This window comes from Rhinoraja longicauda, chromosome 3, assembly GCF_053455715.1.
Source record: "Rhinoraja longicauda isolate Sanriku21f chromosome 3, sRhiLon1.1, whole genome shotgun sequence".
Taxonomy (NCBI): domain Eukaryota; kingdom Metazoa; phylum Chordata; class Chondrichthyes; order Rajiformes; family Arhynchobatidae; genus Rhinoraja; species Rhinoraja longicauda.
In genome coordinates this window covers 38,598,192-38,621,317 of record NC_135955.1, presented here as the reverse complement: position 1 = coordinate 38,621,317, position 23,126 = coordinate 38,598,192, and the positions used below count along the sequence as shown (strand labels likewise).

The 23,126-nt window shown below is 42.8% G+C and overlaps 1 protein-coding gene across 1 annotated transcript in view; it reads right to left on the bottom strand.

Moving 5' to 3' along the window:
• The window catches only part of cenpe (centromere protein E), an 89,275-nt gene extending 70,112 nt beyond the window's left edge, over nt 1-19,163 (bottom strand). Inside the window, exons 1-8 of the mRNA XM_078395958.1 lie at nt 18,867-19,163; nt 15,637-15,740; nt 13,357-13,446; nt 10,768-10,886; nt 9,087-9,203; nt 8,667-8,748; nt 4,254-4,321; nt 469-519 (exon numbers count right to left, since the gene is read on the bottom strand). Of these exons, the coding sequence (XP_078252084.1) occupies nt 469-519; nt 4,254-4,321; nt 8,667-8,748; nt 9,087-9,203; nt 10,768-10,886; nt 13,357-13,446; nt 15,637-15,740; nt 18,867-18,922 (687 nt within the window). The 5' untranslated portion in view covers nt 18,923-19,163. The remainder of the gene's footprint in view (nt 1-468; nt 520-4,253; nt 4,322-8,666; nt 8,749-9,086; nt 9,204-10,767; nt 10,887-13,356; nt 13,447-15,636; nt 15,741-18,866) is intronic.
• Nucleotides 19,164-23,126: the final 3,963 nt, after the last annotated feature.

Genomic DNA, 23,126 nt, shown 5'->3' with positions numbered 1-23,126 from the left:
ATTAAATTTCCAGTTCAATAATTCAAATCTAGTCTATCTAATGGGCAAACCCCCAAAAAGCATTCTTGCAATAACAGTAGACCAGCATTCAACAATATTCTCACCTTCATCTGACATTCAGAGACATTATATTACATTCCTCTATCTTCAAAGATTAATGAATGGAAATAAAAAAATTGAAATAAAGTTCACCAGCAATGCACAAATCATTTACAAATAATTTAAAAAATGCAACTCAGAAATTCCCATCTTGGAAGAAATCAAGCTTTGTTTAAGATTGGAAAGTAATGGAGCAAAATCTCAACAATCCCACATTTCAGCTGCTACTGCGGGACTTCATGTGAAATGGGGTAAAAGGCTGAACACCAGCCACAGCCAGAAATATCATATTTCTGATTAAACACAATATAAAAGTTAACCGAGTAAGATGGGGACCCCATTAACTTCAGAAAATGTTCCAAATCTCACCAGATGGGCAACCATAACTGCTTCATTGTTTTTATGCCTGCTTTCCACAATCTGAAATGAAAAAGGTTCATTAAATCAGAGATCTTCAAAATGAATGACTCAAAATTAACAAGCAAAAACAAAAAAGGTTCCAGACACTTCTATAAAAATATGGAATGGTCAATTCTACAAAGCACAGCAAAATAGCCAAATCATTGATTAAAAACCCATTTCAAAATCAAGCATTAAAATTCTACTATTTAAAGTAAAACCATACTAATTAATGTAAACCATTCATAGTATTGGTACACATGCGTGGCTTAGCAACAACTGGGATTATCAGTAACAGAAATTGTTGTTCTCTTCACAGTAGACAGAGAAATGAAACAATTTTCTAAATTAGTGCATCAATGACCATTACTTATTCCATTCAAAGACATCACATTATCCTCACTTTCAATTCCCAACAAAGCAAGCTGAAGTACATTTCCCAATATGCCAGAAATAAGTTATGATGGTTATCTACAGACCTTTGTACATTCCATATTTCATTTAGTTTAAATAAACAATTTTAATGGAAATTAAAGCACTAACATCTAAAAATTGAACCATTTGGGTCTTTAAATCAGACAAATATGAAACAGAAAGGTATATCATCTCTCTCCACAGATGTTGTCAGTTAAAGGCATTTTCAAGGCCTTAGTTGCTTCAGATGTCCTGCATTCAAGTAATTCACTTCAGTATTATTTTATTGTATTGTTTTTCCAGTTCCTCATAAAAAGGCCCCATGTTACGAAAGACAAAGTGCCCTTCTCACTTTAGTATTATTTAATTTTATTGTTCTTTTGCCCTTCAGGGAAAAAAAGAGGGCTCTTTATTACTGAAGACAAGTGCCCCTCTTATTTTTAAGACTGGATGCCAGTATATCCTTATTTGAGGCCCCAAGTACCAGATAATCCTGTGCATCAATATCAAATTCTGCCAATTTGTTCAAAAGACATTTTGAAATTAAGACTGTATGTTGGAGGAATAAGTGGGATTCAGATCAATTTTTGGAGCAAGAACAAAATCTCCCAAGGAGCAATGAGAAAATACAGTATGGCAGCATTCTGGAAAGTCGTGAAACTCAAGGACTTGTATCAGGAACACAAAGAATACCAGTATAAATGGCAAAAGGAGTGCACCAGCTTACAAACTAGATACCCACTCACACTATGAGGCAACACGTCTCACTTGTGCAAGGGTATGCAATTTCCAATTTGGTCTAATTAGCAAAGCCAGGGAAGAAACAAATAACCCGTCACATTTCACCAGATACTGTGCAAAGGGGGCTTCAAACTTTTGACTCTAAGAAATGACACTCTCTCTCCAAGTTCTGGATGTCAAGCTCGAAGTAATTATGTTCTCTTAATGCCCTTGTCCTACCAGGCAATAGAAATGCTCTCGCTTACAGAATGTTATAACGTGGTCACATTTCCCCTCTCAGCTGGACATAAAAAGAATTCCTCGGCAGTATTTAATTACAAGGTGGATCTCACTCATTTATTTTACCTGAAGCAAAAACTATCATGCCCATCATAGAGCTATTGATGTGTAAATATATTATCGAATTTTAAAATAATTGAGGCTTGCAGTGTAGAATTCACTTTTGAATGAAGATTACATGCAAAAAGATTTCATTGGCCATCATGAAGTTTTATAGAACTCGGTGCGGTCCCAGTGACGCAGCAGTAGAGTTGCGGCCTTACAGAACCAGTAGACCTGGGTTCAATCCGGACTACAGGTGTTGTCTGTACGGAGTTTGTACGTTCTTCTTCCTCCCCCTCCCCTCTCTCCCTTCCCCTCCCCCCCACTACATCCCCCTCACACTCCCTTACCCTCCCTCCATCCCCCCCCTCCCTCCCTCCACCCCACTCCCTCCCTCCACCCCACTCCCTCCCTCCCTCCACCCCACTCCCTCCCTCCCTCCCTCTCCCCTCCTTCCCTGGAAGATAGATTTAAACTTTAAAATGTGAATAACTTTAAAAATATAACCGATTTCAATGAAACTTCTTCCATTAGCACCAAAGGGACGACGATGAGTAAGTTGGGCCTAAAATTGTCGCGCTATCATGTACCATTTTGGCAGCAGTTCAGGAACAAACGAGTTTTATTATCTAGATGTCTTATTCATGTTCCTTGTCTTTTGTGCAAGATATCTTGAGATACATTATTCCTGTGAACTACCTATGCATAATAGTTATATGCCTTTTTAATATTTTATTTCATATGATTATAGAGGATGGAGATTATTATTGATGTGGAACACAGTAAAAGTAGAACATGTGTGTTGTCTACCTCAATGCACTGAAATAACCCTTTCAACTCCCCTTCCATTTCCTTACCAACCTTTCTGTCTTGGGCCTCCTTCGTGGCCAGAGTGAGGCCACACGCAAATGGGAACAACAACTCATATTTTGCCTGGGTAACTTACAACCCAGTGGTATGAACGTTGAATTCTCTAATTTTACAAAACTTCTACTAACACTTCCCTCGTCTCCACCCTTGCCCCCTTCCTCCACCCTAGTTGTATAACTAGTTCTACAGTTCACCACGTTGTATACCTTTTGAGGTCACACCTTCTGCAGCCAACAATTCACCTGTCAGGTCACCACCCTGCCTTCAGTTATCTGTTGCCATGCCTCATTTGTCCTCATTTGTATTTTCTCGCCTCCAGCTCTTCCCCCCCCTCCCCACCTACTTTCAGTCTGAAGAAAGATCCCGACTTGCAACCTATCCTTTTTCACCAGAGATGTTGCCTGACCCATTGAGTTACTCCAGCACTTTGTGTGTATTAATGCATTGTAATCGGTCATGCTGCTGTTGAGATATACCTTGACAAATATGCTTCAGAATTAGATGACTTCCGTTTGCTCTTTGTTCTGATTCATTCTGTCATCGTGGGGAATAATAGCGGAGTCAGGGGGTATGGGGAGAAGGCAGGAACGGGGTACTGATTGAGAATGATCAGCCATGATCACATTGAATGGTGGTGCTGGCTCGAAGGGCCGAATGGCCTACTCCTGCACCTATTGTCTATTGTCTATTGTGACCTGCGTGGGCTTCCTCCAAGATTTTCTTTTTCCACCCACATTCCAAAGACGTACAGGTTGTCCCTAATGTGGGTAGGATAGTGTTAATGTGCGGGGTTCGCTGGGTGAAGGGCCTGTTTCCGCGCTGCATCTCTAACCTAAACTTTGGTTAGGCCGTATTTGGAGCATTGTGTGCAGTTCTAGTCGCCCCATTACCGGTAGAACGTGGAAAATTTGGAAAGAATGCAGAGATTTACCAGAATGATGCCTCAATCAGAGAGCATTAGCTAGAGGGAGAATGGACAGATGTGGGTTGTTTTCACTGGAACACTGGAGGCTGAGGGGAGATGCAATAGAAGTATGTAAAATTATGAGAGGCATTGACAGGTCAGACAGTCAGAACCTACTTCCCAGCATGGGAATATCAAATACTAGAAGGCTTTAAGGTGAGAAGTGCAAAGTTTAAAGGAGATGGGCAGGGCAAGATTTTGTTTGTTGTTTTGTTAGAGTGTGACGAGTGTCTGGAACTCTCTTTTAAGGCTGGTGGTGGAGACGGACATAACAGTGGCATTTAAGAGACTTTTGCCAGATAAGGATTGATCTTGGCATCATGTTCTGCACAGACATTGTGGGCCGAAGGGCCTCTTCCTATGCTTCACTGTTCTATGTTCTAATGCACATTCTTCGGCATAACTGAAACATAATACATTTCGGATCTGGACAGCTGTATCTTACCACTCTAAAAATTGTATGTGATCGGCTACTCCGTTCATTCATTTTCGTTTCTCCATAATGCCTGTTTTCTGCAGAGATAAAAATATTGTAACAACATGAAGGATTGCCACTGTCATAGAATGATAAAACAAATTATTGCAGCTAACCATTACTAGTTTTTTTCTGAACCAACAGTCTGAGACGCAATTAAAATGAAGACCTATTCCAGAGGCCATTTTCAATGGGGCTGTTTTGAGGATGAAGGACCACATGTTGGTAAAAGTTTGGGCTTAGATGAATACCAGACTTTGGTAAAGAGGGAACGTCAAGATAGGTGTCTAAGGTTTACTTCTCCAAAGTTCTGTATATTTAATTTTAAGTGTGTATATTAGGGGGCAGTTATGGAAGTCAGAGAGGTGATATGCTTCTCCTGTCAGATGAGGGAAATCAGGGAAAAGTCAAGGTTGTAGGAGGTATGTCAAATGCAGCTCCTCTCAGACTGGATTAGTTGGAGCAGCAGTTGGACAGACTGAGTATACACGGCAGAGGGAGTTATATACTAGTTTCAGGTAGCTGGAACAAAATAGAAAAGTGATTGCCACGAGAGGCAGGCAGGCAGTGCAGAATACTCTTGTGACCATCTCCCTCTAAAGCAAGTATACCATTTAGAGGCAATGGCGTCTCAGGAGCAAATAATAACAGCAGCCACGACAGTGGTACCACATCTTGGGGTAGGGCTCAATCTAGGCTAGCCACAATGATTGGGGACTTGATAATGAGCCATACAGCGAGGCATTTCTGTGGCTGCAAGCCAATCTCCACGATGGTCTTTTGCATGCCTGGTGCCAATGTCAATGATGTATTGGAGAACGAACAACCAGAAGTCGTGATCCATATTGCTTCCAATGACATATGTTTGAAGGGAAATGAAGTTCTACAAAAATAATTTAGGGAGTTAGTTGGTACGTTATAGGACAAGACTTCCAGGATTGCGATTGCAGGATTATTACCCATGCTGCGTGCCAGTGGGGGCAAGTAGACAGGATAGTCCATTTGAATACGTGACTTTGAAGCTGGTGCAGGACGGAAAGCTTCTGATGTATGGGTCACAGGTCACTAATTCCAGAACATGGATGTGTTGCACCTGAACTGGAAGGGAAGCAACATCCTTGCAAGGTTTACTAGTGCTAATCAGGAGGGATTAAACTAGAATGGCAAGGGTTGGGAACAAGAGCAAGTCAACAAATGGGAGATCTGAAGGGAAGGTATGGGTTATGACCAGTAAATCTCAAGAGGCAGGAAGAGATTACTGAACAGTGAAATGGATAGGCTGAAGTGTGTTTATTTTGATGCAAGTAGTAGCATGGGTAAAGTGGATGAAGCTAGAGCCTGGATCAATGCATGGAGATATGATGCTGTGGCCATTATAGAGACTTGGTTCTGAGAGTGACAAGACTAGTTAACATTCCAGGGTTTCATAAGTGATAGAAGAGGAGGTAAAAGAGTTAGAAGAGAGGTAGAGGAGTTGCATTGCAAATCAGGGAGAATATCACAGCAGCACTCAGGAGTGCAGGCAGAAAGGTCCATCTACTGAAGCAATACAAGTTGAGCTACAAAAATAGTACAATCTATCTCATGAAATTATCCGTCAGGCCCCAATAGTCAGCAGGAGATTGAGGAATAGATATGTAGACAGAATTATGAGGTAGGAGGTGACTTTAACTTCCCCAATACTGACTGGAACTTCATGTGCAAAAGATTGAGAAAGAGCATAATATGTTAGGTGTCTTCAAGCATGTTTCATGAAACAGTAAATGGATAGTCAATTCGAGGAGGGACCTTGTATTGGGAAACAAGCTTGGCCAGGTGTCTGATGAGATCCTTGGGTACAATGATAGTTCAATAGTCAATAGTCAATAGTCGTTTATTTGTCACATACACATAAATGTGTAGTGAAATGAAACATTACCCGCAGTTAAACAATAAGACCGATAAGAATAATCAATAAAAATGCAATAACACATACAATCACAACTAACACCAAACAAAAAGAAACATCCATCACAGTGAGTCTCCTCCAGTCCCTCCTCACTGTGATGGAAGGCCAAAAATGTCTTTTTCTCTTCCCTGCCGTCTTCTCCCGCGGTCAGGCTGTTGGAGTTGCCACGTCGGGGCGGTCGGTGAAAGGTCCACGGTCTATTCCAGGCCGCGCCGGACGGTGAAAGGTCCGTGGCGGGCCGACCCAAGCCCCGCGATTCAGGGCGGGCAAAGACGCTGCCTCTGCCGCTGCCGGAGCTCCCGATGTCGGCCCCCACCCAGGGGCCTGCGGGCTTCCGACATCCACGCGGCCCGCGCCGGAGCCTCGTCGCAGCCGCTCCCGCAGCATCCGCAGGCAGCCGGCGCCGCAGGTGGTGAGTCCGGGCCGTGGGCTCTGCGAACCAGAGCCCCAGGTGGTCCCAGGTGCATGGCCGGTGGTAGGCCGCAACGGGAACGGAGACACGACACAGAAACAAAGGTCGCGTCTCCGTTCGGGAGAGAGAATTTTACAGTTCCCGTTCCCTCCCACCCCCTCCCCCCCACATAACATACAAAAACTACACCATATTAAAACTACAATTCAGACAAAAACAACAAAAAACACAAAAGACAGACGGACTGCAGGCAAGCCTGCAAGTTCATAATAAAGTTATGAATAAGGACGTCTGGATCTTGGTAAAAGGTACTAAATTGGAGGCAAGGTAGAGTACAACTTTAGCCAGGAGCTAGGGAGAGTAAATTGGGAGCAGGGTAAATTCAGACATGGAGTCAATTAAGATCAACTGGTCAGAGTTCAGGACGGACATGTTCCAGTAAGGAAGTAGGATAAGGATCGCAAGGTAAGGAACCCTGGTTGACCAGAGTGTTTATAAACTTGGTCAAGAAAAAAAAAGGAAGCATATGCAAGCTTCAGCAAGAGTGCTTAATTCTTCCAATTAAACATTAAATTGATATATCGTCTGCTCCCTATTTAAGAAAAGCTATAAAGAAAATCCTGTGAGTCATATATCAGTAAGCCTGACTTTAGTGGTAGATAAGTTTCTGAAAGGAATTCTGAGGGGTAAGATATACATGCATTTGGAAAGACTGGGATTGTTTAGAGATGGTCAGCACGGCATTGTGCTTGGGAGATCATGACACTAAAATGGTGATATCATTGACAGTGAAGAGGATTATCCAGAACTTTTGATCAGCTGCACAAATTGATTGAGGAATGGCAAATGGAATTCCCCGATTAATTCAGGGAAGTATTTTTAAACCAGAGAAAGATTCTCTCAGTGAATATTGGGGACATTGGAACACAAGTACAGTTCCATGAAAGTGGTACCACAGGTGGCCAGGATGGTGATGGAGGCTTTTAACACTCATTATTAGTAAGGGTAATGAGTATATAAATTGGGATGTTATATTGCAGTTGTACAAGATGATGGTAAGGCCACACTTGGAAAATTATATTTAGTCTTGGTCACATCATGAAGCGGGAAAAAGTGCAGAAAAGGATAAGAGGATGTTGCCAGAATCCAAGGGCCTGATCTATAAGGAGAGGTTAGGCAGGCTAGAACTTTAATCCTTGGAGTACAGGGGACCAAGTGACCTTATAGTGGTATATAAAATCACAAGAGACATAGATAGGGTGGGGTGAATGCAGTTGTTTTTTGTTGCAGTATTGGGGAATCTAGGATAAGAAGGACATAGGTTTAAGGGGAGGAGAAAGATTTAATTGGAACTCAAGAAGCAACTTCTTCCACACAGACAGCCATACACATATGAAATAAGATATTTGGACAGATATACAAATAGGGACGGTTTAAATGGATATGGGACAAACATTGGCAAATTGGACTTGAATAAATGGACATCTTGTCCGGCATGGACGAGTTAGGCAGAAGGGTCTTTTTTGTTTGGTATGGAAAAAAAAATCAATGGCATTATTTGAAGAGCAGGGAGCCCCTACTTGCAGGACAATATTTATCCAACAAAGAACATCTGAAAATGCATATCTCTCTTGTAGCTGATGAAAGTAAAGCCAATGTTACTCAAGCAATGTTATCACATCTTCGGGATTTTGCATAGACAGAATATTGAACCATCAGTTAACATGCATCTTGGCGGCGTTAATTAAAGGGAGTAGTAACCATAAATTATTATTTTTTGAATAGCATGATGAGATCCTTGATATTTGCCTGGATGGATGCATAGAGGAGAAATTGACCTCTTATCTAGAGGGCAGTATTACACCATTCCCTTGGTGTTGCATTGAAATAATAAGCCAGAATTACGAGCTTACATCTTGAAGCGAGGTTAAATGTGCAAGTTAAGTGAAAGTACGACTAACTTGTGCCAGCACACTATACCATTGAAATTTATCCATGCAAAAAATTACAACTTTCATCTTACTTTCTCCTTTCTTGACCCATTTTATTACATCCTCGTAAGTTACAGCTACTTCTTCAATCAGATCAGCGACATAAATCATTCTCTGAAAAAAAGAGCATGTACGAGTTGACAAAAGAATGAGATTCAATACCATTTCCATGTCAGGATATTGGTCTTTAATGTCAAGATTATAAAATTCTTAAACCAGTCACATAGAGCACTTGTGCTTCTCGGGTCTCTGATTGAAATGAGGAAATGTTTGCGTAAGGTTTTGCTTTTTGAAAATGACCATATGCTTATGAAAAAGTTTACAACATACGAGGATGAAATTTCAAATTAGCAAAGAATTAATAGAAAATTAATAGTTTACTGACACAAAAATGAAAGTGAATGTCAGTGCATTTAGAAGCACCATTTAAAAGCATAATTAGATATACTTGCCTCCATATCTTCCCTAACTTCCAGAGGTCTTCGTTTTGAATCATTAAGTAAATCTGATACGGATTCATTGTAAATTTCCATGTAAGAAACACGCAACAGAAATTCTCTATTTTGCATCTGAAAAAGAAACAATCAGCAACACCGATCATCACAAAAAGCTGTGATGAGACATGTAAGTGAAGCAAAGTAAAAAAACAAGAACATTGGCATTTATGAAACAAATGAGTACAAATATTCCTAGGATATTCAAAAGAGTATTTCAGCCAATTATTTTTGTCTTTCATAAGATGATATCTGTAAGTTAAGTCCACGGATCAGAGCTAACCTGGGCATTCAGAGCTTTGATTTTCTATCCTTGCCACCTTTCAAATTGCTGTCAATATCATACAGAAATGACAGCCAGTCTCTGCACAGAACTTTTATTAAAAATTAATTCAAAATATTTCTGTTAGTTGGTCAAGAAACAAGAGGATGAAATCTAAATATTTGGGAATTAGAGGATATTCATGCAAACCTGTTACAAAAGTACATGACCTCCCAACATTTGATTTTACAAATTCATAATTTTGATGTCCAAAATTCATATGGTGCGTAATGCAACTTTTCAGCAAAAAAAAGTACGCATGTCAAATGCACACACGCTTTGCACTACACTCATGTGTGAAAAACGACTATTATTTCCAACAGTCTGTAGTTCTTGGACTACATGTACAATGTCAGGCCTCTCGTGAATATATTCTGCTATTTATAGAAAGGTTATGTAAACAGAAATACTTTTTGCAACACAAAGAAAAATTTGTTTTGTTTTTTTCTATTTTGCTTTTTCCTTACACATCCCAATTCTCTAGGTATTGAATAAAAGAACAATGGTCATAAAATGTATGATTAAGTTATGAAGAAAGAGTTGATATATATGTGACTCGACTAAGCATACGGAAGTATTTGTTGAAGCAAATTCGCACATTAATTGATAATCAGCCCAAAAAGATGGTAATTGGCTTTTCTGCTGTGTTTTATGTTTTAACCCCGTCTTAATTAATTAATATAGTTATATAATCTTGCACTTAAATTTAATATTTACTTATTATAGTTCCACCACCGATTTTCAGGCACTCTTGGTTCGAGAGCTTTGCTGGTTTATCGAGCCGGCCAAGGAAGTCAGCTATGGGGATAGATGTGCTGGCTCCAGCTGGGCTGGAGTTCCAGAGCCCCGGCCGCAGGTTGCAAATTCAACCCACCCAAACCACGCTAGTCCCGATGAGGTCGAGTTTGGCTGCCTTGCCCAACCTAGTTGCCACATTTTCGGGGAAACTTCCAGGAGATTTCTCACGGAACCCCCTAGCGGCCGAGCTGACAAATTGCAATCACCGACTGTTTTGCGGAAAAATGTGAGGCGAAATCGGAATGGCGGAAATGAAAAAAGAAAGCGGAAACTTTCCGCCAAATTCGGAAGGGTTGAGAGGGGTGCTTAACCCATCAATGAAAGGTCCCGATGGAAATTACACAAATGCATATTTAAAATAATGAATGTCTTACTGGAGAACTGTGGATATGCTGACATTGCAAGAAAGATGATTCATCACAACTGGAAGAGCCAGCTTCAGCACTAAAAATTGTCACATTTCCAAAGCACAAAATTTTTCCAGCAGTAATCTTGTAAAAACACTTAAGTGTTGCTTACATCGTTAATAACATTGAATAAATTACAGATGGCCAAAGGAATAAGACCAGGAGCATTTTCATTTCCCATCATCGTATAAGTCTTTCCAGAAGACGTCTGTCCATATGCAAAAATAGTGCCTAATAAACAAAAATATATAGACTTAATACCAAACCCATCCTCCTCCATTATTGCCATTTTGCATCTTAATCCATTCCAGTCTCAGTTAAAATATTACCAGTTTTCCCTCTCTTGAAGGATTCATCAAATTAAAATCCCTTCAAAGGTGAATCCGGCGAAATGGTGAAATTTAAAAAAAAACTATATTAAAAATCATGCCAGAGGTGGCTGTATTCTGCCCATGTTGAACATCTATGGTGTTCTTTTCATGGCAAGGTTAATTCAATTTGATATTTAAACAGTAAATATTTCAAGAAATCGATAAAATCATTTCAAATAGAAATTTGGTCTATAAAATACAGGATTGCATCAAATGTATTAATAAAATCCTACCCCAGCACACTGAGGATTTGAGCTGTCACAACCCGTCAAATTTTAAGGCATCTTATCCAAAAATGTATGTGATTATAACTTGGGCTTAAAACTATTCGTAAAATTATGTCCATGAAGGAGAAAAGTCAAAAGCTGACAGCTGAAGAGTAATGAACGTTCAATTCTCATTGTTACCAAAACAGAACAATTAAATTCTTACTTGCAGCAGCACAGCTGGCCTGTAAATACAGTACTCAATAGATTACAAAATTAAAAACAAACATAAAGTTCAACGAATTAAAAAAAAGATTAGTGCCAAACAAAGTAAAAACACAAGTGCAACCAAGACATTCGTAGTTCAAAGTTTAGTTGGTGTTTATAGTGTTCAATAACCTGTTGTTCAGAAGAAGCTATTCCTGAACCAAGAGTTTGTACTTTTCAGACTCCCTATGCCTTCTTCCCGAAGGCAGTAGTGAAATGAGACCATGGTGGTGTGAGTCCTTGATGATGCGAGCTGCCTCTTTGAGGCAGTGCATCCTATAGAATACTTCGATGATGGGGATATCACAAAATGCTGGAGTAACTCAGCAGGTCAGGGAGCATCTAGGAGAGAGGGAATGGGTGACATTTCGGGTCGTGACCCTTCTTCAGACCGATGATGGGGAAGTCAGCACGCATGATAGACCGGGCATTGTCAACCACTTTTGGTAAACTCCTTCGTTCATGTGCAAGCTGCCGAAACAGGCAGTGATGCAGCCAGTCAATATGCTCTCTGCAGTACATCTGTCAAGGTTCAAGAGAGTATTTGTTAACATACCAAATCTCCTCAATATTCTACAGCCAGACACATGTGTTTTTATTGACCAAGTGGCTCAGTGCAGAGTGGCGAGCCAGTGTCATTGCATCCCTGTTGATCTAATGTGACGGTATGCAAGTCGTAGTTGGTCCAGGTTCTTACAAAGGAAGAAACAAAGAAGATTGTAAAAAGTGGTGCACGCTGCCCAGTCTATCACAGGTACTGACTTCCACACCATCAAACGGATCTACAGAAGTCGCTGCCTCAAAAAGGCAGCCAGCAACATCACCCACACCATGCTGACATTTCTCATTTTACTCCTGTCATCGGGAAAAAGTAACAATAGACAATAGATAATAGACAATAGGTGCAGGAGTAGGCCATTCAGCCCTTCGAGCCAGCACCGCCATTCAATGCGATCATGGCTGATCACTCTCAATCAGTACCCCGTTCCTGCCTTCTCCCCATACCCCCTCACTCCGCTATCCTTAAGAGCTCTATCCAGCTCTCTCTTGAAAGCATCCAACGAACTGGCTTCCACTGCCTTCTGAGGCAGAGAATTCCACACCTTCACCACTCTCTGACTGAAAAAGTTCTTCCTCATCTCCGTTCTAAATGGCCTACCCCTTATTCTTAAACTGTGGCCCCTTGTTATCATATCATATATCATATACATACAGCCGGAAACAGGCCTTTTCGGCCCTCCAAGTCCGTGCCGCCCAGTGATCCCCGTACATTAACACTATCCCTAACCCTATCCTGCCTGACCTGCTCCTGAACACCCAGGTTCAGGAGCAGCTCTTCCCAACATCCATCCGGGGGGGAAGAGGGGATGGGTGGGGGAGAAGGGAGGGACGGAGGGGTGATGGGGAGGAGAGGCCGCTGCACCAATGCAGGAGAGGTTTGGACCCAACGGGTCCACTTGGTATAGTAGTTTATTATTGTCAAGTGTACCAAGGTACAGCAAAAGGTTTTGCTCTGTCAACAAAAAAGACTACAATCAAGCTGACCACAGTGTGCAGATGCAGGATAAAGGATATTATATTTCGTGCAGGCTGCTGTTGAAATAAAGATTTAACAGAGCAGAGCGATTGGAATATACGATAGCAGACCCACTTTGGGATCAGCATGCAAAGAGTAGCCTGGCTTCAGTGCCTTGTTGTGCTGCTGTAAATTAGAATTTTATTTTCCATTTTGGGACACATGACAATAAAACACTTTCGACTCTTGAGTTGATGTGCATCATAACAAACCTAACAAAGTACTCCATCACCAGCTTTCTTCCATCAGAAATTTAAAATTAGAGGGTGAAATATACTCACCATTATACCCTTCAGTTATAGAACACACAATCGAATGTGCAATGTCACCATAAATTGTTTGCGTTGTTTCATTTGCATGGTATACTCGGTCTGGAAAACATTTGTCCAGCACAGAATAAAAAGTTAACTACCCAAGAGCAACATTTTCTCATTCTATAACAAGTCAGTCACTGGGTGGTGCCAGCAGTGAGTGCCTTGCCAATAGTCTGTCTCTTCCTTCTTTTGTTGTTTGTTTGCATGTGTTAAATGTATATTTTTAGTGTTCTTTAGTTTGTTTTATGTGGGGGAAACTTTTTCTAATCTCTTACCTCGATCCAATTTTTTTTCCCTATCGTATCTCCGTCTGCACTGCAGCCTAACATCGAGGAGTTGCCGGCCTTTACTGGAGACCGACTTTTGAGAGCTCCACCACAGTTGCCTGCGGATTTAACATCACGGAGCCCGCAATCCCTTTGTCAGGGATCGACCCCGGAGCTCCAACCTTAGGTGCCTGTGGACTTAACATCACAGAGCTTGCGGTCTTTGGTCAGAGACCGACTTCGGGAACTTCAAGCTGCAGGAGCTTCGACCGCCCCGAGGCAGGGGCTTCGACTGCCATCTGCGGGAGCTTCAATGGATGGTTCGACTCCCACGACTACAGGAGAATAAAGAGGAAGAAGTTTGGACTTTTTTGCCTTCCATTACATTGAGGAATGTGGAATCCGCTGTGGTGAATGTTTATGTTAACTTGTATGTAGTTGTGTGTCTTGTTGCTTTTTTTTCCGGATGGCTGTATGATAATTCGCATACCACTGTATCTTAATTGGTACTTGTGATAATAAAAGACCTTTGAAACCTTTTGAACCATACACAATCAGCCAGGGAAATTTAAATTCTAACTCACAAAATGGCAATGACAAAAGATGCATTAAATGGGCATCATCTAATCTGACTTTGACAATTAATGCTGCTAAATCAGTAAATAGTGACACTTAAAATTGTCATGACCTGAATAGTGGCCTGAAAATTTTATTTCTTTTACAGATATGTTGACATTATTTGCCTCACCCATTTCAATACCTGCATCAATCAACTGCACCAAGACGATGTCTTTATTATTCCCAGAACTGAGCCATGGATAAGACATATAGTTAGTGATTTATGCTTATTAAAAATAAACTTGTCAGAAACAATTGAGCTCCAAGCTATATGCTTCTGTATTTAGATTCACTAATCAGTAAATCGCCGAGTTAGGAAACAAGCATTACATTGTTACCTTTCAAACTTATGGGATCTGCAACAAAAACATTTATTAAACCTATTGCTTTCCCTCGCCAAGGCTACACCTCAGGACTCATCTCCACGCCATTATGCAAGGATTGAGACCTAAACTCCTTTTGCAGATAATTCGGTTGGACTCCTATTGTTAGATCTGACTAGATCACATTAAACATTGTTGGTCCTGTTCTTTTTCACCAAAACTGCACAATTTCAGGATTTGCATGGAATACAAAAGTAATCCAATCGCCTTTTCTCTACTACAAACTGTCTTCTTAAAACTCTTACCCTGACTCTTCCACTTTTCCTCCAAGAAGTGTAACGATCTCATGAAATCTTTGACATAGAGATGAACTGCCTCTTGTCCTTTCTCTCATCTAAACCACCAGCCCAGATAACACTCTGGGCTTTTGACCTCAACTCAATATCTCTCCTTTCTCCCTCCAGGTCCTTTGGAAAATCTATGAGGCCCATCTACTTTCTCAACCCTATTCTTATGCTGACTACCTAAATTTCCTCCCTGGCTTCCATGCTAGATGATATTGTCAACAGTTTTCTCTCCTTAGGTACTGCATCCTTAACTTTTGATCTGCCATCATCACCCACTCCTTAAGATAGCACCACTTCATGCTTTAGGCACATGCACATTAATAGTCTGAAATAGGTTGTCGGCTCCAAAATCCAAGCCATTCTTTCCAGGAACTCCATGTTAGAATCTCTTCAAGTACACTTCAACCAAAAGAACTTAGATCAAAATGACAAATTATATCCTATGCGGTGTGACATAGTTATTCTTTCTTCCCTTATTCACAAAATGCTGGAGTAACTCAACAGGTCAGGCAGCATCTCGGGAGAGAAGGAATGGGTGACGTTTCGGGTCGAGACCCTTCTTCAGTCACCCATTCCTTCTCTCCCGAGATGCTGCCTGACCTGTTGAGTTACTCCAGCATTTTGTGAATAAATCGATTTGTACCAGCATCTGCAGTTATTTTCTTATGCAACAAAAACATCTTGGGTACTTACCAAAACTGAACGATTTGCCCCCATTAATCTGGGAAATAGTTTGGTTGTCTGTTTTCCAAAGAAGTTCAGAGCCTTCAACAGATCCTCCTTGTGAAAATGTCTCTCTGATGATGAATACAGAGAGGTTTGTGAGAAGATCTGAATTGGTGTTCAGGTGAAGAGATACATGTAGTGTATTGGAATCACATCTTTGAATCTAGTGGGCTTCCATTTTGTCTCTTACATGCATCGTTTTACATCTCCCAACAATTACCATATTTACAGATACTAAGGTACTAAATCTAAACACATTTATTCAGAAATTAACGTTTATGTCAGAAAGGGCCATTTGCTGAACAGATCTTTGTGTCACCATTACCCAGATCAGACATGAACATTCACAAAATATTGTTCTAAGACAATGAATGATATCTTACAAGGGCACTCATTTGCATAGTGTGTGAATCATACGAAGCATTATTGTGCTTTACTAACATTGCCCACCATTCCAAGATAACATTGGAATACATCAAATACCCCAGCTTCTTTATCAAAGAGTATTTATTTTGACAATAATGGAATACAGCAATATTGGAAGGAAGCGATGATCAGTTTTTTTGGGGGGAGGGGGGAAGGCACATGACCTACTAAGAAAGTTGTAAGACTAAGGGGTGTTTTTTTGATCCACTCGCATATAAAGTCGGGGAAAAGTAGAATAAATAATTTCTGTGGGGTCAACATGCTGAATTCTAGAGGACAGGGCTCTGGATGTATGGAAGATAATAATAGTGAAATTTAAGTTGAGGATACTATGTGGGGAAATATAGAAATCAATACATGATGTTTGTAAATGTCTTGGAAAAGGCTGAACGTTCTGTGCTGTTGTCATGATGCAAGCAAACATAAGGCTGGGTGAGCATTCTTTTAGGGTTTGTTTGCCAAACCAGCAAACAGGTGGTGGTGGAAGGAAAAGGAACTGGAGAATTCAATGTTCGTGCAGAACGGTCCTGACCCAAAACATCATCTGTAGTCCCTTCACCCACTGAGTTCATCCTGCACTTTGCATTTTGTATAATCTTTGTATCGTTGGCTTGTAAACTGCCCAAGGGGAATTTGAGGTGCTGTTCCTCCAGTCTGCCTGTGGTCTCACTCTGGTAATGGAGGTGACCCAGGACAGGTCGGTATGAAAAGATGAGTTAAACTGGCAAGCAACCGGGAGATCCAAAGAGGAAGAAAGATTCTAAGGGGAGTAAGAGGCAACCGTGGCTGACAAGGGAAGTTAGGGACAGTATAAAACTAAAATAAAAGCTGTATAACATAGCAAAGATTAGCAGGAAGCCAGAGGATTGGGAAACTTTCAAAAGACATCAGAAGGTAACAACAAGGGCAATACATGGTGAAAAGATGAAGTATGAAGGTAAGCTCGCCATGAATATAAAGAAGGAAAAGTTTTCTTTAGGTATGTTAAGAGAAAAAGGTGAGTAAACACAAATGTGGGTCCCTTGAAGGCAGAAACAGATGAAATTATTACAGGGAACAAGGAAATGGCAGAAGAGTTCAACAGATACTTCGGTTCTGTCTTCACTAAGGAAGACACAAACAATCTCCCAGATGTACTAGAGGACAGATGATCTGGGGAGACAGAGGAACTGAAATAAATTTGCATTAGGTGAGAAATCGTATTGAAACATATAAGATTATTAAGGGGTTGGACACGTTAGAGGCAGGAAACATGTTCCCAATGTTGGGGGAGTCCAGAACCAGGGGCCACAGTTTAAGAATGAGTGGTAGACCATTTAGAACGGAGATGAGGAAAAACTTTTTCAGTCAGAGTTATAAATCTGTGGAATTCACTCCTGCACCTATTGTCTAAATAGTATTGGGTATACTGATGGGACTGAAGGCTGGTAAATCCCCAGAGCCTGATGGTCTGCATCCAAAGGTACCCAAGGAGGTGGCTCGAGAAATCAGCATTGATGATCATTTTCCAATGTTCTATAGATTCAGGATCAGTTCCTGTGGATTGGAGGGTAGCAAATGTTAGCCCACTTTTCAAGAAAGGAGCCAGATAAATGTGTGGTTATCCACTTTGGCAGCAAGATCAAGGAGGCAGATTATTGATTGTCAGATTGGGAAAAAGGGAAGTGCAACGAGACCTGGGTGTCCATGTACACCAGTCACTGAAAGTAAACATGCATGTACAGCAGGCAGTGAAGAAAGCTAATGGCATGTTGGCCTTCATTACAAGAGAATTTGAGTATAGGAGTACAGAGGTCCTTCTGCAGTTGTACGGGGCCCTGGTGAGACCACATCTGGAGTATTGTGTGCAGTTTTGGTCTCCTAATTTGAGGAAGGACACCCTTGTTATTGAGGCAGTGCAGCGTCGGTTCACGAGGTTAATCCCCAGGACGGTGGGATGAGAAAAGATTAGAAAGACGGGGCTTGTATTCACTGGAATTTAGGATGTGAGGGGATCTTATAGAAACATATAAAATTATAAAAGGCCAGGACAAGCTGGATGCAGGAAAAATGCTCCCAATGTTGGGGGAGTCCAGAACCAGGGGCCACAGTCTGAGAATAAAGACGAGGCCATTTAAAACTGAGATGAGAAAAAAACTGTTTCACCCAGAGTTGTGAATTTATGGAATTCTCTGCCACAGAAGGCAGTGGAGGCCAATTTACTGGATGAATTTAAACGAGAGTTGGATGGAACTCTTGGGGCTAGTGGATGAAGGGATATGGGGAGAAGGCAGACAAAGGTTACCGATTGTGGATGATCAGATATGATCACAATGAATGGCGTTGCTGGCTCGAAGGGCCGAATGGAATCCTCCTGCTATTTTCTAAGTTTCTGTCCAGTGGGCATTGGCAGATCGAACGCAAGCCTTCAGCAAAACTGTCGCCGAGGCTGCACATGGTCTTGTCAATGTCTCATCGGCAATAGTCTTGAAACAGCAACCACGCATAGTCCAGGCGACTACTGGGAGATGGACAATTAACGCGATCCACGCGGGCAAATTATAACATCAACCCGCAAACGTAATGTTTACTTAATGTTGAGTGTTTCCGGCATTTTCTTTTCCATTCACCGCTGGATCCCAAGGCAGCGCCAGGGCAGGGTGGGACCAGCCGCCTTGGAGGTTCGGCGGCAGGTCCTCCCGTTCACACATTCAACCCCCGTGTAAAAGCCTGTAGTTCCTGAGATCTTTCCGCTCTTCTCTGTACTTTGATTGAAATAACATCAGACTCACCGAGAGTTGGAGGGTCTGAGGCGGACGCACACCTGAACCGCACCCTCCTCCGCCATCCTATCGATTCAGGTTGTCCCTTCCTCTTCACACCGCGATGCCCCTCTCTCTCTCCCTCCCTCTTTCCGGGGCCGCTCCGCCAGACTCACTCTCTGCGCTCCGGGTGTCCCTCCTGCTCTCTCTCTTTCCGTGCACCGGGACCAGGTGCACTCCGGGCCTCTCTCTCTCTTTCCCTGTCTCCCTCTCTCCCTGTCTCTCTGCGGCGGGTCCAGGCCCACTCTGATACCTCCCTCTCTCTCTCTCTCTCTCTCTCTCTCTGCGGCGGGTCCAGGCCCACTCTGATACCTCTCTCTCTCTCTCTCTCTCTGCGGCGGGTCCAGGCCCACTCTGATACCTCTCTCTCTCTCTCTCTCTCTCTCTGCGGCGGGTCCAGGCCCACTCTGATACCTCTCTCTCTCTGCGGCGGGTCCAGGCCCACTCTGATACCTCTCTCTCTCTCTCTCTCTCTCTCTCTCTGCGGCGGGTCCAGGCCCACTCTGATACCTCTCTCTCTCTGCGGCGGGTCCAGGCCCACTCTGATACCTCTCTCTCTCTCTCTCTCTCTCTCTGCGGCGGGTCCAGGCCCACTCTGATACCTCTCTCTCTCTGCGGCGGGTCCAGGCCCACTCTGATACCTCTCTCTCTCTCTCTCTCTCTGCGGCGGGTCCAGGCCCACTCTGATACCTCTCTCTCTCTGCGGCGGGTCCAGGCCCACTCTGATACCTCTCTCTCTCTCTCTCTCTCTGCGGCGGGTCCAGGCCCACTCTGATACCTCTCTCTCTGCGGCGGGTCCAGGCCCACTCTGATACCTCGCTCTCGCTCTCTCTCTCTCTCTCTCTCTCTCTCTCTCTGCGGCGGGTCCAGGCCCACTCTGATATCTCTCTCTCTCTGCGCCGCTCGCGGGATCGCTCTCCGGTTTGAATTTGCCAGATTCGACCTGATTGGCCAACGTCCCCTATTCCGTTGATGACATAGCGCGGGATGGTGGGCGGAGCGCGTGCGCTGCTGACTTCCCTCATAAACGGGGGGAGGGTCGTTTCTTCTCCAGTCTCAATGTATTTGATCTCACTCTTTGAACATCCTAACTCGATCGCAGACCAACGACCAACATCCTGCGCCAATGCCTAATTTTTAAACCCAGACTATAAACTCAATATGCCAAATACACCGACTTCGTTAACTTTCAAAATCCAAGTCATGGCTGCAGTTTAAGTTGTTCAGGAATCATGCATGGACAAGGTGGGAAGAGCATGCTTACTATAGTGAATACAGGAGTAAATGAATCTTTGAGAAGCAAATGCATCATGTCTGTGGGCTTGAATACTTTGCTGTTGATTGAGAGTTTGCTGTTTTTATCAACATAATTGGAGGAGCCCAGAACCTGCATTTGTAGTATTATCTGAAAAACAGGACAATAAAGTGAGGAAGATTCTAAGTGATTACAAAATGCAAGAAGGAATGATAAAGCTGGAAATGGCGGACTAGGTAGTCCAATCTCAATGTTGGCATGATACTGAAATTTGTTACTGTGGACAGTGATCTAGCATTTGGACAACGCATTTTGGATTTACAGCAGGATTGATCTGAAAAGATAAGTCATTTTTAGCAAACTTTTTTTGATGTGGTAACGAGCACTATGTATGCACATGTTTATAAATGATATTTATCTTAACCACATAAGCTATTTGTTGAAGATTAAAGCATTAGAGACGTAAAAATAACCCACATGGAATTGGAAGCAGCCTAATTACTTGAATTGAGAGTTCGTTGAGTGATAAGATGCAAAGAATGGAGATAAAGTGTGCCCATTCATATTGGTAGGATGTCTCTTATGCTCCAGGAATTGGAATGGGAGTCTCTTTTTTTTTTTTTTACTGTACTATGACATTACTTGGATGGAAGAGCAGCATTCACAACGACTCCTCACACCCCTGCAATAGTCTGCTCGATCTTCTACCATCTGGCAGACGCTACAAGGCCTTCTACGCCCGCACCTCCGGACTCAGGAACAGCTTCATCCCCAGGGCCATAGCTGCTCTGAACCGGTCCTGCTGAGTCGGATGGTCACGTCGCACAGCGACCCGGCACAGACCTATTTGCACTTTATTCTGTTTTAAAACTGTTTCTAATTTTGTTTCTCTGGGTTGTCTAAATTTATGTTGATTAGCTAACTAATTTATTGCATCGTATGGAAGTCGCATTCCCAATCTCATTGTACCCCTGTACAATGACCCATAAAGATATATTGTATTGTATTGTAGTACCGTGTGCAGTTCTGGACGCCCAGCCACAAGAAGGATTTGCAGACTTGAATTACAGGGAGAAGTTGGATAGGCTGGGATTTTTTCTTTGGAGTGTAGGAGCCTAATGGGTTGTGGTGTACAAGATCGTGAGGGGCATGGTTAAAGTGTTTTTCTCAGGGCAGAGGATTTCCAAGGGCATAGGCTTAAAGTGAGAGGGAAGAGATTTAACAGGGTCATTGTTTTCGCAGAGGATGGTCCGTATCGAGAATGAGCTGCCAGTGGAAGCCATAGGGAGCATTTAGAGGGTTATGGTCTAATGCAGCAAATGGGTTGAGTCCAATATGCCAACTTGGTCTGTAGGACATGTTGGGCTGAAGGGCCTCTTTCCATGATGTTCAGCTTTATGACTCTGTGCAGGTATGACATTCTGAAGGCCATTGCAAGGGTCAATTACGGACTAGATTAGAGGCACAGACGGATACTTAACAGCTGCGGCACACTGTCATCTCATGCAAGGTGAAACTGGGTAGCATAGCGGCAATGACACATCACTTCTGTGTGAGCTTAGTGCCTTTTATGCACGCTTTGAAACGGAGAATAATGACACACCTACACGAGACCCCACAATTCTTGATAACCACATGATCTCAGTCTCTGAGGGTAATGGCACAGAATCCTTCAAAAGTGTGAATCAATGCAAAGCTTCCAGCCCAGAACGCATATCTGGCTGAGTGTTAAAAGCCTGTGTGGGGCAACTAGCTGGAGTATTTAGGGACATCTTCAACTTCTCGCTTCTGTGGAAAGAAAAAGTCAGGAGTCAACATGCCAATTTTTAGTTTATTTAGTTTAGATTATTATTATTGTCATGTGTACCAAGGTACATTGAAAAGCTTTTCATGCATGCTATGCAGTCAGCAGAAAGACAATATATGATTACAATCGATCCATTTACAGTGTAAAGATACATGTTAAGGAATAAAGTTTAGTGCAAGGTAAAGCCAGCAAAGTCTGATCAAGGAAAGTCCAAGGGTCACTTGGCAGTCAGGAGGCAATAGTAGTTCAGCACTGCTCTCTGGTTGTGGTAGGATGATTCAGTTGCCTGATAACAGCTGGGAAGAAACTGTCCCTGAATCTGGAGGTATTCGTTTTCACACTTCTATACCATATGCCTGATGGGAGAGGAGAGAAGAGGGAGTGGCCAGGATGCGACTTGTCCTTGATTTTGCTACTGGTCTTGCCGAGGCAGCATGAGGTATAAATGGAGTGAATGGACGGGAGTTGGTTTGTGCGATGGTCTGGGCTGCGTTCCGCTGCCACTGCTGAGGCTCCCATCCCTGCCACCACTGAGGCTCCTTTGGCCCAGACAGGCCAGGCTTCACCACAGTCCCGTGGGGCGAGTCGGGCCTACCGGGGTGCGTTCCGGTCTCTGGCCGTCATTCTGGTGTGGGACAGTCATTGTGGAAACACATTTGTGAGAGAAGAAGAAGCAAGACAACTGGAGCAGTTTTCCTCCTGCTCATTTAATAGACATTTGGACAGGTACGTGGAACGGAAAGGCTTGGAGAGTGAGAGGGATGTTGGTGAAAGTGAAGGCCATCAGAGTGAAGGCCATCAGAGAGCCGTCACCCATGTGAGTGCCGGCGGTCGGCTGAGGACGGGCCCGCGTGAGTCCCGGCAATCGGTGGAGGACAGGCTGCCGAGATCAAGCCAGCATGGGGGTGGCGGGGGGGGGGTGCTGAGAATAAAGAGGAACCCGGAGTGGGGGGAGGTGGGGGGCGCTGATAACAGAGAAAGACTGGGGATGGGGGGGGGGGGTTGGGGGAGAAGGAAGAGGGACTATATTGAATATTTTTTGTGACTTTGTTGGTGCCCTTTAGGTGGCGATCCTTTCATACTTGTACTGTATGCAAACAAAGAATCTTACTGTACCAAATACATGTCACAATAAAATATCAATCAACCAATCAATGAAGAGGAATAT